The 15,743-nt window shown below is 35.0% G+C and overlaps 1 protein-coding gene across 5 annotated transcripts in view; it reads right to left on the bottom strand.

Annotated features, from left to right (window-relative positions):
- Positions 1-9,802: 9,802 nt before the first annotated feature.
- Positions 9,803-15,743, bottom strand: part of LOC106869311 (protein transport protein Sec24C) — a 57,459-nt gene continuing 51,518 nt past the window's right edge. For all 5 annotated transcript variants that reach the window (XM_089362483.1, XM_014914999.3, XM_014914997.3 and 2 more), the window contains 3 exons: positions 14,789-14,892; positions 12,723-12,812; positions 9,803-10,510 (listed from right to left, as the gene is read on the bottom strand). In XM_089362483.1, the coding sequence (XP_089218609.1) occupies positions 10,370-10,510; positions 12,723-12,812; positions 14,789-14,892 (335 nt within the window). In that variant the 3' untranslated portion in view covers positions 9,803-10,369. The remainder of the gene's footprint in view (positions 10,511-12,722; positions 12,813-14,788; positions 14,893-15,743) is intronic.

The following is a 15,743-nucleotide window of genomic DNA, read 5'->3' on the forward strand; positions in this document are numbered from 1 at the left end:
TTTACCCCAGCTAGATATACTGAAACAGCTGTGAACATACTCTCTTCTTAATTAAATAATGACTTTATAACACCAACGATCCACTTCTCACTGTTTATTGTTCCATTTCTTATCGCCTTACTTATATATACATATATATATATATATATATATATATATATATATATATAATCTTTGCTAGGTGAAGAATGTACAACTGAATATAAGCTAGCGGTTAGTGACTTCAGGCCTAGGGACAGAAAGATCCAGAGATGCAAGCCAATATGGAAAAGGAGGTTGTAAAAATTCAAGGATCCTTCAAATGGGCAGATATCTAAAGATGTCCTTAATGAGGCCTTTGATGAGAAGGAGGAAGAGATAGAGATGTAGAGGACAACTGGAAGTTCCTACAGGACAATCTACTAAGGACAACAGACAAAATCTGTGGTTAGAGCAAAGCCTCTGCCAGATCAAGGGAGGCATGGTGTGGAACATTGACATTGGCAGGGCCATAAAAGAGAAGAGACAGGAAAAGAGTGGGTAGCAAAGAATCATATCATAAAGCTAAAAGTCAGGCTAGATGTTAGGTTTATCTAGCTAGGGTTGAAGCAGAAAAGAATAAGTTAGCCAATGTCCTACAGTATGAAGAGCAGAAACTTGAACTGTTCTGGATTGCTAGACATTGTGTCACAGAGAATTGAGATATTGTGGGAGAGAAGTGTGTGCAGATGGATAATGGTATGCTTGCACTTAGTGATGTGGACAAGAAAGAGGCATGGAAAAGTTACTATACAAGACTGTTGAATGTGCAGAATGAATGGGATAAAAGGAGTTTCCCTCATGTGAACCCAACAGAGGGACCAGCTATCCTAGTGGACAGCAGTATGGTAGATAAGGCAATTAAAGACAGGAAAACCAGGAAAGCCCCTGGTCCATTTGGAATCACTGCTGAGATGCTCAAAATATCTCATAAGGTAGGACACAGGCAAATCACCCGTATAGTTAATCAGGTCATTCAGGAAGGTGTAATACCCAGTCACAGGCATAGCAGCATTATTGTTAGCTGCTACAGGGGTGAGGGAGATTCTTTCGATAGAAGCACTTATAGAAGCATCAAACTCTTGGACCAGGTGATGAAAATTATGGAGAGAGTTATAGCCCAATTAATTAGGAGCAGAATTAGACTAGACAAAATGCAGTTCAGCTTTGTCTGAGGGAAGAAGCACTACTGATGTTATTTTCATAGTCAGGTGTAAATACATACATACATATATTTGACACTGCAGCTCCCTATTACAACACTTTGGCAGCCAACAAGTTTACAGACCATATTGCTTTTATCATGGGACCTAACATTCACAAAAGAAAGTGCCACTGTAAAGTCATTTTCTTTGCCCCACTCTTTTCACTCAACGTCAAAAGCTGCATGGGAAAGATCTTCCTTATACTTGTGGATAAGCATTTCATGCAATCCTATAGGTACAGATGATTATTTGATAGATACATCTTAAGGGTCTCATTCAGCTGTGCACCCAGTGTAAAAAAGATTTTAGTGAATGCTCCTAAACCCTGCACAGTGGCAGGATGCTCATGTAGGGTTAATAGTGTGTGTCCAGTAGGCAGTGGATGCAACTCCAAGGCTATGGTCTACAAGGCAGAGGTGGTGTCCATCAGTAACAGCAGCAATGGTAGTGATAGCGGTAGCAATAACAACAGAAGTACCAGCAATGTGTCTGCTGATAACAGAGGCAACAGCAACAATAACAGCAGCACCACAATATAAGGATACATACACAGGAATATGTTGGAGGAATAGAGGGCTCCTTTAAGCTACTACTAAATGACCACAGGTCCTTTTTTTAGGATCTCAATTAAGCGTAACATTACGTCTTTGGCCAACTACATGTAGGGTTTAAAAGAAGAGGAAATGCCATACAAGATAAAATGGAAGTGCCTGGACCATACCTCAATGGGAGCAGATGATGTAAACTTTGCTTGACTGAGAAGGCAATAATCCTAAAAAATTTGCTTGATTCAGGAGCATTCTTAAATTTCAAAATTGAAATGTTTAGTCGGAGCCTACATGAGAGAAAATTTCTGTTGGATACATGGACTTCCCTGCTTGCTGACCAATGAACAGAAATCTTTCATAAACTGACCTTTTTCAGACATAACTAAAACTGTTCAAAGAGAGATAATCCCATCTCACTCAGAGGGAGTTTTTGCTTCAAAGAATTTCATTTCAGAGGTTTTTTTTTTTTTTCATAATCTTGCTGATCAAAATTGCATTCTTATCTCCATTAGTAAAGAGGTTATGTGCCTCTGGCCAGCAGGTCTGCTGAATTGCTTATATTGTTATGAGCATATGTATGTATGTATGTATGTATGTACTCTCAAATGCCTGGGAGGATCCCTAAAAGTAGTAAGTAGCTTCTGTTATCTGCACGTGCATGAACCATGGGATATAAATGTATTGAGAGAAAAATTGGGCATAAGAAGAATCAGATATAATGTGCAAGAGAGAAGACTGTATTCGGTTGAGCATGTGGTGCATATAAATGAGGATAGTTGTATAAAGAAGTGTCACTTACAGGAGATAGAATCTGTAAAAGAGGAAGACCCAGTGAGATATGGGATGAAGTAATGAAAATTTAATTTGGACTGTTGAGCCTCATGAAAGAGATGAGAAAGGAGTGAAAGAATTGTTTTATGCAATTCTTGGAAAGACCTATCCAGTTTTATTAGCATGATATGACAAATTCTCAAAGTATAATGTGTATGCACACAACTAGGTTCTTCACTCTATGTCCCTGTTATGTCTACAACTGCTCTTTTTCTTCCCTTTCCTTCCACCCCCAAAAAAGGGGGTCCCTCTTTTCTGAGCTACTCCCTATTGAATCCATCCCTTATCTCCCTCATTGTCCCCAGTCATATTTGCCACCCACCTCTTTTCACCATTTACTATATTCATCATCTACATATACATTTGACCACCTTCACCTTATGTTTATATTCACCTCTCACTCTCCTCCTACACTCTTGCAACTGTACCCACCACACTCCTGACTCTTCTTTATCCACATTCTCTTCAGTTCACCTTCTTGGACATGTTACCTTGAGGGTCTATTCTGGTACCTAGTCATCACTATATTTGTCTCTTTTGGACACCACTCCAGCCCCACCCTCCAATTCTAGTGACCCATGTAAAGTATAAAGTAGCCATGAATTTCCTCCACAACAATAAACCTGTTCTGTTCCTTCCATCACACTTTAATCTCTTAACCCCTCACCAATCTTCATAGAATGTCTCTCAAAGATTTTCTATATCTACAGCCTTGAGAAAAATATTATACAGTAGGGCTAGGAACTCTCACAATAACACTCCCATGCCTCTTCCTTTTTTGTGTCTGTACGACTACATGAGCCATTACCATTTCAGATACACTTCTCTCCAATGATATCTCACTTCTCTCTAGAACCCTACTTAGCAATTCAGAACATCTCACACCTCTGACTCTCATGTTGCAGAACATGTGCAATCCTCTTTCTCTCTGCCTCTTCCTTTGTTATGTATATCTAACACCTTGTTTCCTTTCTGACCATTTGATATTTTTCTTTTCAGATTACTTTCTTCCATTTATTCCAAGCCTGTCTTTAAGCATTTATGATTCTTTCTATGCTACTATTGCACCACTATGTCACCTTGCACCTTGCAACAGTCACAAATCTGGTCTGTAGTCCTCTGCAGGTTGTTTCACAGAAATTCCTATTTTCTCTGTTTCCTCTTTTCTGCCATAAGCATTGATCAAAGGACAGTCAAGAACTCTTGGCTCCCTCTATGTCTTCCTTCTTTAATTTGTCTTTTTCTCTGAGTCGTCCATATTCTCGAGTCACTAACTACTAATCTGTATTAGTGATACATAGCGGAAAGACTTGGCATTTAGAATTGTCTTTCTGTCTCATTTCGTGGTGAGAATAAAATATATCAACTAAGTGTCTATGCCTAATTAGTAGGTAATCAAGTGGTCGGTCAGTTTCCTGAACTTGATATCTCAAAACTTCAGAAGTTTTCATTCCTCCACATTATAAATCCAATGTATGTAGCAACACTTGCTGTCCATGTCATGCAATATAAATATAATAGAACTTCAGTAGAGAGTAATTTTTGTCCAGATTATGCTATGTATGTTTCAATAGCATGGCTATTTATTTGTTCACAATGTATTATATAATATGAGATTATATAACATGAATTAATGAATTACACAACCAAATCATCTCTTTCGAACTGTAGATAGTTCAAATCAGTCTGCAAAGACTTCAATTTGAATTCTGAGAAATATTTGGAGGGGGTTCAGTGTAATCACACAAACTATAGAAGGGGGTTGAATTAAAAGAATGGCCAATCAGCCAATGTTTTCACAGCAGTAACGATGTACATTAAGTATATGTGAGTGGTCAAATATTGCTTAGTACTTATCTATAAGTGTTTTATCAATCAGAAATTCTCTTACTGGTTTTATAGTAATAAATTACAATTCAGCTGACGCAACAATATTGACAGGGTTTCAGTTAAAGGCAACAGATGATCCCACTGAATGTCAATAGTACTCAAGAAACAAGTATAATAGTGATAAAAATAGCAATAAAAACACTAACAACAATAATAACACAGTCACAAGTTTTCTGCTATTTGTTGACAACAAAGAAAACATTCTCTAGATATGTGTACATTATCTGTATATCCTCACACACTGACATACAGAAAGTATTCTCCTGATTTGGTCCCATTTGACTATCATCTATCCCCCAACAGTAAAAAAAAACACTTAGTTGGGAACCAGTATTGCAGAAATGACAATGTCATATCTGCTATTGATGACCTTTTTTTGACCAACAAGATGAAAGCGTCTTCTCCAATGGGATTCAAGCACTACAATACCAATGGAAGAAGTGTGTGGACTGCAAGGGGGAGTATGTTGGAAAATAAACATCATTTGAGAATATCTTGGTTAACCTTTAACATTTCAGCTGACCCTCAAAAGTTGCTCCACTAGTTTCTGGGTATAGCATCTTCCTGTGCAACCTGATTGACTACAAGGGTGATGAGGTTATATCCTTATTTGCAACAAATTATTTTGTTTCATGCAATGAGGAAGATGTTTGGCCCTGCTAGGATTGTCATAGTTAGTAGCCATCTTCAGATTTGTTTACAAATGGCCACTGGCATGATGAGATTTAAGAAAGAATACTGTTTGGGAGTGAATACTTGCTTCTCTGGAAGGGATGGTAACTCAGTATTTCATATATAGGACCTAAGAAATATAGTACCTGTGTGACAGAAAGAACATACACCTTTGCTCAAGTTGATGACTTGCAAAAGCAATTTAAATTCAGAAATAGAAATTTTCATTAAATGTATCCATCAAGACAAGTTTGTATTATCTAATTAGAGAACATGTCTTTTGCTAGGACGACCACATTACAATTCTTCAAATCAGCTTTCCATTGCATGTTAAATTTAGCATACACTCCTGCTTTTTAACATACCCATAATGTTGAAAAATGTTTGAGCTTATCTATTTACAAGATGCCAGTACACTTAAACATTCCAATAACACAGACTAAACAATTTTAATACAGTTTGGTACTTTTTACTATGTTAAACAATGGCTTCTAATTTAGGCACAAAACCAGTAATATTTGATACCATGAATCCCAGAACTTAACTGGAAAATGAGAATTCTTGAGACTTTTGTGCCTTTCCTTTTGGAGTTGGTATTAATAACAACAAAGTGATTGGTCCATCCTCTCTGGAAGTAGAGATAACTTTAAGAAATTGATAATTTATCTTGCACCCTTATTTGTCTTTGCTGTTTAAATACCTCCCACTGACCACTCTGAATTATTTCTCTCAGCTCAAATTTATTTCAATTATATATATATTTGACTGCTTGTCATACTTATATGTATGCACGTGCATGTGTGTGAGTACTTTGCAACCTTATGAAACCTGATACAGCAGATCTATGATCAAAGATGTTCCAACTATAAAAAAATTTTCTTACATCAAATGTTCTTTTTTCACTGGCATGGGATGAACGGTTTCACAGGAGCTGGCCAACTGCCCGGGCTTCGTTTGTTTTGGCATGGTTTCTATGGCTGGATGTCCTTCCCAACACCAACCACTTTACAGTGTGCTGGGTGCTTTTTACAATACACCCACAAGCTTGCAAGATTAGGATTGCTCAGCTGAAGAAGGATGAAGGAGACATGCCTGTATGCAAGAATAACCACAATTTTACTTAGCTTGACATGTCTTCTCAAGGATAGCAATCTGCCAGAAGTCTCGGTCCTTTGTCATCCTCTCTGTGAGGCCGAATGTTACAAGATCCTTTCTTAACACTTCATCTCAGATCTTCCTGAGTCTACTCCTTCCACAATTAGAGATCCTGTATCATACATACTATAACAGGCAACATTATTCAATGTGTCTTCCTTTGTTAGTGCTGTCATTTATTCTCTGGATGAGCCAGTCAAACAGATTAACATTATATACTTTTAAAGACATCAAAACTGTGTTCAACATCCATTGTTTCCCCTTTTTTTCTTCAGGCATTTTAGTATCTGTGTGCAGTCCATTATATTTTAAGGTAGTCTCAAGTTATTCTATGGCAATTTTTTTTTGGCTACTATTTCTTAAAGGTCAAGTTACTATGTAAGATGGCTTGTTTTCGCTTTTATTTCCATTTGAAATATTCTGTAAATTGTTTTGACACTTGCTGTTTAAGAATGGGATGAAAGCCATTTTGTAACATCTACACTTTATACATGAAGTGGATGTGAACACTTTCTCATTTTGAATTCTATGACAATGATTGAAGTAAGGTAATGCTTCTTGTTCAGTATTATGCTGTACATATTTACCACTTAATCTCATATAATATGAACTCTGAGTACACTTATGATGATCCAAGCCATACTAGCTATAGATCATCATCATCATAATTCTAACATCTACTTTGGGGGTAGATGAGCAGCTGGTGAGAGCCATTTAAGTCATGTGATCAGTAAGGTGAAAGTTGGCAATGAACATAGAGATGAATTTAGTGGTTCTCAGTCCCCTCTTTATTATAGTCCTCTGGCCATAACAGAAGAATTTAAGATTGGTTGCCCTTTGGAACTCATCTATGCTGATGACCTTGTTCTTATGCCTGAATGACTATAAGAATTAGAGAGAAAATTTCAGGTGTGGAAGCAAAGACTGGAATCAAAGGGCCTTAGAGTTAACTTAGCAAAGACTAAAGTATTAGTAAGCAGGAAAGCAGACAAATTACTAATCCCTTCAAGGAAATGGCTTGATATGTAGAAAAGGGGTAGGTAGAAATTCCCTATGGTGTACCCAGTGCAAGCTATTGACACATAAGAGGTGCAATTGAATCACAGGTAGGCTAACAGAAAAAATAGTCTGTGTGTATGGCAAGTATGCAGGTACAATAAACACAAAGAACATACAGGAAACAGACTTCCTCTAATGTCCAGAGGGATCCTTAGAGGTAGTAAAGTTTCTGTTACCTAGGTGATCAAATTACCAGTGAAGGAGATTGATCTGAAAGCATAGTTACTAGAATAACTTGTCGGGTAAAATTCAGAGAGCTATTACCTACGTTAGTTAAAAATGGCCTCTCTCTCGCTCAAAGTCAAAAGTAGAGTGTGTGAAGCCTGTGTATGGACAGCTATACTACATGGCAGTGAAACATGGGCTATGACTGCATGCAAAGGCCTAAAAGAAATGAAGCTAGCATGCCTCGCTGGATGTGCTATGTCAGTGTGTATGTACGACAAAGTGTAAATGTCTGAAGAGATAAATTGGGTATAAGAGACATCAGATGTAGTGTGCAAGAGTGTTGAGCATACAATAACAAGATTGTAGTTTTGATTCACTCAGCTGTAAATGAGTGACCCTGCTATGGACTGGCATCCTATGAAGTGGGAAATGGCATGGAAACTGGGTAACTAGTTCTATGAATCCTACAACTCAAGACAGTTCTTATATACTATTGTATAGTACAGAATACCATTGGAACAAAATGGATAATAAGAAAACTTAATATCTAAAAACATAATGCCATGATGACACCAAGTAGGAGATTTCAGAGAAATAAGAATATTATAAACAGAAGACTAATAATTTATTACTTTAATTTTTAATTTTCTCATTTAAACTTTAGCTATACATAAATGTTGAAATAATTTCTCCCTAAAGATGTAAATGTCAGCAAATAGCTTCTTGCATTATGTCCAAATACTCATTACCTATTGCTGATATTTAAACAAATATCAACATATAGTTATTTTTCTGTATTTTAAAAAAAATAGTTATATAACCATCTATAAATAAGGCAATACAACTTTTCATGAGACATATTTTAATAACTGAACATTTTGTATGAAAGAATAATTTTTTAAATATTTTCAATCAGAATTTTGGAGTAATTTAATGCAACAAGAGAATAAAATCTTCAAATAACCATCACTAGAGATTTCTTTTTAAATTTCATGTTGAAGGGAAGGTAAATAAATGTTCATTATATTTAAACTTCTTTCTTCCAATTTATCTCTTCCATTAAAGAAATACTTTACCATCACCTTAGTTTATACAGAAAAATGTGTGTGTGTGTGTGTGTGTGTGTGTGCATATATATATATATATACACATATATATATATATATATATATATATATAGATAGATAGAGAGAGAGTGTGTGTGTGTGTGAGAGAGAGAGTGTGTGTGAGAGAGTGAGTGTGTGTGAGAGAGTGAGTGAGTGTGTGTGAGAGAGTGAGTATATGTGTGAGAGAGAGAGGGATAACTATTCAGATGCTGTTCAACTGAGCAAACAACTGAATGCCTATCATCAAAGTTGGAGGAGGATCCATCAACTATATATGTTATATATAATTAACAATTCTTTGAATTTGTAATACGAATATTACTGAATTACACTCCTAAAATAGATAAAAGAAATTTCTGTGATTAGAATAAAGAGCAATGAAAACAACAATGTTTTAACTAGTAATGTAATAAATGATAGGAATACTATTTCATCATCAAATATATGGTCATTGGATAATCTTTTCCCCCATATTTCTGGTAATTTGTTTTTCTTCTTTTTTGTTAATCCCTCTCAAGGCCTTTTATTTACAGTTGGACCTAATAACGAAACAGACAACCATAATATGATGTCATTGCAACAGAGAGATGTGAACTATCTCAAGCTACCAAAACAATAACATTGTAGCAATAAAGTATTTATGATATATTTCTATAGTAAACAGTATGGAAAATTATTAAATTTAAAAAAAAAAAAGATGAATAATGTTTACTACTCTGCAACTCTATAAGAGCTAGTTACAAAGCTAGTAACATAAAATCTGATAAAATTATTTTTACAATTACTTAGATTTTTCAGAGAAAAGTAATTTACATTCTATAGACTTCTTTCATTGTATTTTTGCTATGTATATATATATATATATATATATATATATATATATATATATATTTCCATAACCAGTTTAGCATTTTTACTTGGCAAGAACTTGGAAAAATCTTTCCAGAAATACTGAGAATACTGGCATAGACCCTGGGCACTGTCTACAATGAAAACAGATTTCAAGATGGAAGACGTTTTGGATTTTAATATCATCAGTTAGAAAATTTATCAAAAATGGAAAACTTTGCCTCCAAAATAATATGTCAATCACTTAATGTACATATATGAACAACTGCATAAGGAATGAAACATAGGGAAACTAAACAGGTAGCAAGGCATTTTTTTTTATTCAGTGATATTGTTAAATTTATACTAGTAGCCAGAGAACAATTTTTCTTTAGGGGGAGGAAAAAAAGAGAAAGAAAGAATCTGTTTCACCTGAACAAAGTTTTTTTTCAATGCTTCAACGCTCAAACGTATACATGATCATATATCTGTACTGGCTTTTATGTTGAATTATATGAAGCTAACTTAGAATAAGAAGCAATGTACATGTGTGCCATATATCTAACATTTTCAACTTTTGTATCAAGTCTGTGTCAGTATTCATGTGAAGTGTGTGAGTGTTTGGGTATGCATGTGTACACCAGTTAGGAATAATAGTAGACAGTAGTGTCTTTGCTTGTCAAACAATCTCTTGTTGATATAAAAAATTACATTTATTACAGCCTTCCATTTCATGGAATGATAGATTCCCAATGAAAATTTTCTTTCTTTTTTGGTTTGTTATATATATATATATGTATGTGTATATATATATATATATACATTAAAAATTTTTGCACATGCGGTATATTTCTAGTGTTGTTTACAACAGAAGAAAAACTGGTTTCTGTTAGCTGAGAAGGTTTCGAATTTCTTTATGAATGTGGCAGAGGAAGTCAACATAAGAAGCTGAGCCATTCATGCCTTTGTCTTCCACAAGGAAGTGATTGAACCACGGCTCCAATTTGTCTCGCTGTCGAACAATAATCAACTGAAAAACAAAATTATAAATTTGTTAAAAGTATAAATGATGTTGGTGACAAGAAATGAATTTGTTTCATTTTCACCCATCTATGTAATGTCTTTTATCTATTGTAGCAAATTAAAAAGAAAAAAGAAAAAGAAAAGACACAGTGAACATGTTGATAAAGCTTTCTAAGTGAAAAGTCTTTTCAATTATATCCCATCCTATCTCAATACTTAACCACCCTTGTCACCTCAGGTGTTTTTAGCAGAGTCTACTCTGTTACTAGTATTCAAGCCAGTTTTCTAGTTTGAGGATATCTTCCACTAGTTTTGGAGGCCATATAATGAGACATGGGCACTGCTTTCCTTTCTAAAAACAGAAGATAAAAAAAAAAGGAACTGCAGTTATGATAAGTAAAGAGAACTATTGGGTCAGAGGTGGCAGGCAAAAATAACTGGATACAGACATGATTTGGTGATTTCTTAGTTATAAGCACAAATTCACACTTTGATATGAATGAGAAGTGTGTTACAACTGGGTGGTTTGAGCTAACAAACTAAACAGATAGCACTGCATGACACTGTACTAATTGGCGAGGACAAGTACTGGAGAATGACCCAAGTACTGAAGAATGACCCAAATACTGAAGAATGACCCAAGATGCCTGGAACCTTGTACTCAAGAAGACCTGTACTCTGCAGCAGAAGTGTTTAGACCAGTCCCCCTGGTAGTGAAGATTGACCTGCAAGAGTCTCGTGCCAGTGCCATGTAAAAAGCACTCATAGCGGTGCCATGTTAAAGCACCCATGAAGTGCCACGTAAAAGTATCCAGCACACACTGTCAAGTGGTTGGTGTTAGGAAGGGCGTCCAACCCATGCCACAGACAATGGACGTATGATGATGATTTAAATTATATATATATATATGGCGTTAGGAAGGGCATCCAGCTGTAGAAACTCTGCCAAATCAGATTGGAGCCTGGTGTAGCCATCTGGTTCACCAGTCCTCAGTGAAATCGTCCAACCCATGCTAGCATGGAAAGCGGACGTTAAATGATAATGATGATATACATATATATATATATATATATATATATATATAATCACAACAACTTAAAAACAAATCTCCACACTATGTTAGTTGTACTTGTTTTAGCAACCAATATATAGGCCAGCAAAGTTTTAAATCGTAGCATGCAACATAGTTTACATTAAACTTTACTACAGAGCATATCCATAGATTTTGGTTATCACTGCATTTATAAATTGAGTGATTAGAAAAATTGCTTTCTAACCATGCAATCTTGGGTTCAGTCCCAGTGCATGGTATTTTGGGCAAGTGTCTTCTATAGCCCCAGGCTAACCAAAACCTTGGGAATGGATTTGGTAGATGAAAACTTTGAGAAGTCTATCATATATGTGCGTTTGTGTGTGTACTTTTGTCTTGACATCATGTAATGACTGTAAATGTCCATTTTGATATCTGGTCTTGGGGAAATATTGCCTTACTTGGAAACAGGTATAAGTTGGTGACAGGAAAAGCATCCGGCCATAGAAAAATCTGCCTCAACAAAATTCCCTGATATCTATGTAACCATGGAAAGATAGATGTTAAACAATGATGATGAGATACATTAGGCAATCTTAAAGAACTGGCACATCAGTAATTTACATATTAGTTAATGACAAGTGCTTCAAGTCTCTGATAATTGATTATTTGTGCAGTCAAATATAACCCATCACAAATTGTACAGGAAAGATGAAATTTCAACAAAATGAATCAACATCAAAAAGACAATTTAAAATGTCAACCAAACATGGCTGTGTGGTAAGAAACTTGCTTCTCAACTACATGATTTAGGGTTCAGTCCCACTGTGTCGGACCTTGGGCAAGTGTCTTCTACTATAGCCTCAGACCAACCAAAACCTTGTGAGTGAATTTGGTAGACAGAAACTGAAAGAAGTCCATCGTATATATGTCTATATATCTATATGTGTGTGTCTTTGTGTCTATGATTACCCCACTACCACCACTTGAAAACCGGTGCTGGTGTGTTTATGCTCCCATAACTTAGTGGTTCAACAAAATAGAATGATAGAATAAATACCAGCCTTTTAAAAAATAAGTACTGGGATTGATACATTTGACTCCAAATTCTTCGAGGCAGTGCCCCAGTATGGGTGCAGTCTAATGACTGAAACAAGATAAAAGGTAAAAGATAAAGAAATGGCTTACCTTCATTTGTCTGCTGCGTTCCTGTTGTACTATCCTAATAATTGAACGTATTCGCTGTGATAAAGGATTATCCAATTCTATCAACTTGCACTGAAAAGGAAAAGAGAAAAAAAACCAAACATTTATATTTGCTTTCTGATTGGATACAGTAGAAAGAAAATAACTATATTTCATAAACAAGTTAATCTTTGAAGTGAATAAATTATATAATACAGAGAGAGAGAGAGAGAGACAAACAAAGGATAGAAACATCTATACTGTTTTAACTTATTACAAAGAATTTAACTTATTACTAAGAATTTAATTTCTTACTACAAAATTATGTTTATTTAATTTTTTTTTTTTGTCTTTTTAGAAATCTGAAAAAGAATTATACTTAGAATTTCAAAATCTAAATTATAATGAACAAAAAGATAAAAATAAATGCATAAAAGTAATAATAACAATGATGACTTTATTTAGTATGTAACTAAACTTATAAGAGAAATGGGTAATTCTGTTAGGCATGCCTTTCCTAGGGGCAATGGTGGAATATATAAAGTATTTTTAACAGAAAATCAAAGAAAGTGTGTAGCAGATTCCATTCAATAAGAACTTACTGTCACACCGCATTCATACTATCAATAATAATAGCAAACAAGCATTAAGAGAGAGACTATCTCATCAGCTGACTAGCTAGAAACAGCAGCCAAACCTCCCTTAAATCACACATACTATGGTATTAGAATATAAAGGAAATATTGGACAATGTAGCCAAAGGTGAGCTGGTCACCTCAAAAGACAGCTTCACCAGGGTTCAGATGACACTAAACAAACCATAAGTTTCTTCCATAAATATATATATTAAAAAAAAGGGGGCAATTTTTTAGGAAGAATCGACAGTGTGACCTTCCCAAAGACTATAAATAACTTAAAGCAGTCAATTAGGCATTGAAACTGGGTCACACCAGCAACATGTCACCTGTCATTAATAATTACTCAAAATATATAAAGGACATGAAACAAAGAGTGTTGTACATTCCTTTCCTAAAGGTACAAAGTAAAACAATTAAAAAAAGGGTCAAAATTAATTTGTCTTGACAAACCATGAACATATAAATGAACTAAAAGCTCTCTACCTAATAATAATTTCTTAAAAGGCATAATTTCAGTTGTTCAAAGGGAATATATTTATTTCTATCGATGTTTTATCAAAGATTCTTATTTTCTCTTAACTGATATACAATTACTTCTATAGATATAAATCACAAATAATTTCAGCAACAGATTTACTTGAGTGAATCAAGTTGGTCTATTACAAGCACTTACTTTATCATGCCCTCACAATAAGTTAACCCCTAAAAGTGGACACAGAGAGACAGAACTAAATACTGAAAGGCATTTCCAACTCCAAATTGAACAGTGAAACATGAAGAAACTGATGAAGGTTTACATTAGCAAATAGCTAGTAGAAAACTTTTACAAAGTGGAATAAATCAGTTTGTTATGAAGACATTTTCGACAGCACACATGATCAGAGAAAGACAAAATGTTCTCGTGATCATTTCATCTTTCTTTGATGAAGGGTCCTGTCTGAAATGTTAGATTTATCTTCTTCATGACAAACTTATTTATTTCACTTGATGAACTTTTGCTCAATCCAATCTGTGACAATTGAAGCACTTCAGAATTCACTCTCTGCCCACATTTCCCCCTCCAGGTTAGCAATCAAGCTGAGCATCAACTGCATCTACTTCCCCAATCTGAGAGGAAAGGTCATAGGCACTGCTTCTTGTCTTTCCACACCAAACAAGAGGGAGAGAAGTGAGGTGACTGTCAAGATATGTACAATTTTTTATTGTTGAAATTGTTAGAGAATTAAAGCCACTTAAATTAAAAAGACAATCTTTTTTTCTTTCAATAAATTCATGAACTTAATGTGCCTAGAATAAATTTTAAAACAGGTATATTAGTTATAAATCTAACTAAAACTGGAGCACAAACAGACACTTTCTTCCACACCATACACACAGTTTTCCAAAGCATCTGAAAAGAGAAGAGCAATTAGACTGAAATTGTAGAAGTACTTTGTCAATATCGATCTGGGCAGCACTTTGTACTCCAAACACCATTTGCACCCATTCAGGACTTACATTGTGGCCAAGCCACAAGTACATTGTTAATCCATTTTCTGTGAACAGAACAGAAAGAAACAAAGGTATAATAAAACTCTTTAAAAACACAAACAAGATGATACATACATACATATATATATATATATATATATATATATATATGCATATGTGGGTACAGGACATCAAAACATAAACATGAAATACAAAGACAAACTTGGGTATGCAAACGAGAGAAACAAATGGAAAACAAGACAAGTAACATAAAGAATGACCCTTCATCAGTTGTTGGCTGTCCATCTACTACTCATTTCGAGCATTTAACGATAATACGAGGCTCCAAAAGGCAGTTGCTCCTGCGAAGCAAAATAAAATTTGGGATTTGCGGAGGGTCAAAGTTGGTAACAAAAACAGGACAGAGAAGACATACAACAAACATGGAGGGCCGTTAGGCCAGACAAGATAAGGTAGTGAATGCTGTAGGAATATTGTCTTTGACAACAGAAAAGATAGAAGAGGAGACAGATAAGAGTGTGTCTAGTCTGTATGACAGACTGAAGGAAAAGAAATATGGACATTGGTCATGTGTAAGCAAGGAGAAGGAGAGATGAACAGATAGAAAACAGTGAAGGGGAGAAAAAAGAATTAGAGAAAGGATGAGAGAGAACAGTACAGGGTAGAGTCGCATCAAAATTAAGATAAACTTACTTAGAAATGGATGCGTGGCATTCAATCATATAATATAAATAACATATATATATATATATATATATATATATATATATATATATATGCATTTATGGGTACAGGACATCACAAAACGTAAATAACATGAAATACGAAATATGTAAACAATATGAAATACGAAGACAAACTTGGGTATGCAAGCAATGAGAGAAACAAATGGAAA

The sequence above is a fragment of the Octopus bimaculoides genome, chromosome 1, assembly GCF_046866305.1.
Source record: "Octopus bimaculoides isolate indiv1 chromosome 1, ASM4686630v1, whole genome shotgun sequence".
In the NCBI taxonomy this organism is placed as follows: Eukaryota; Metazoa; Mollusca; class Cephalopoda; order Octopoda; family Octopodidae; genus Octopus; species Octopus bimaculoides.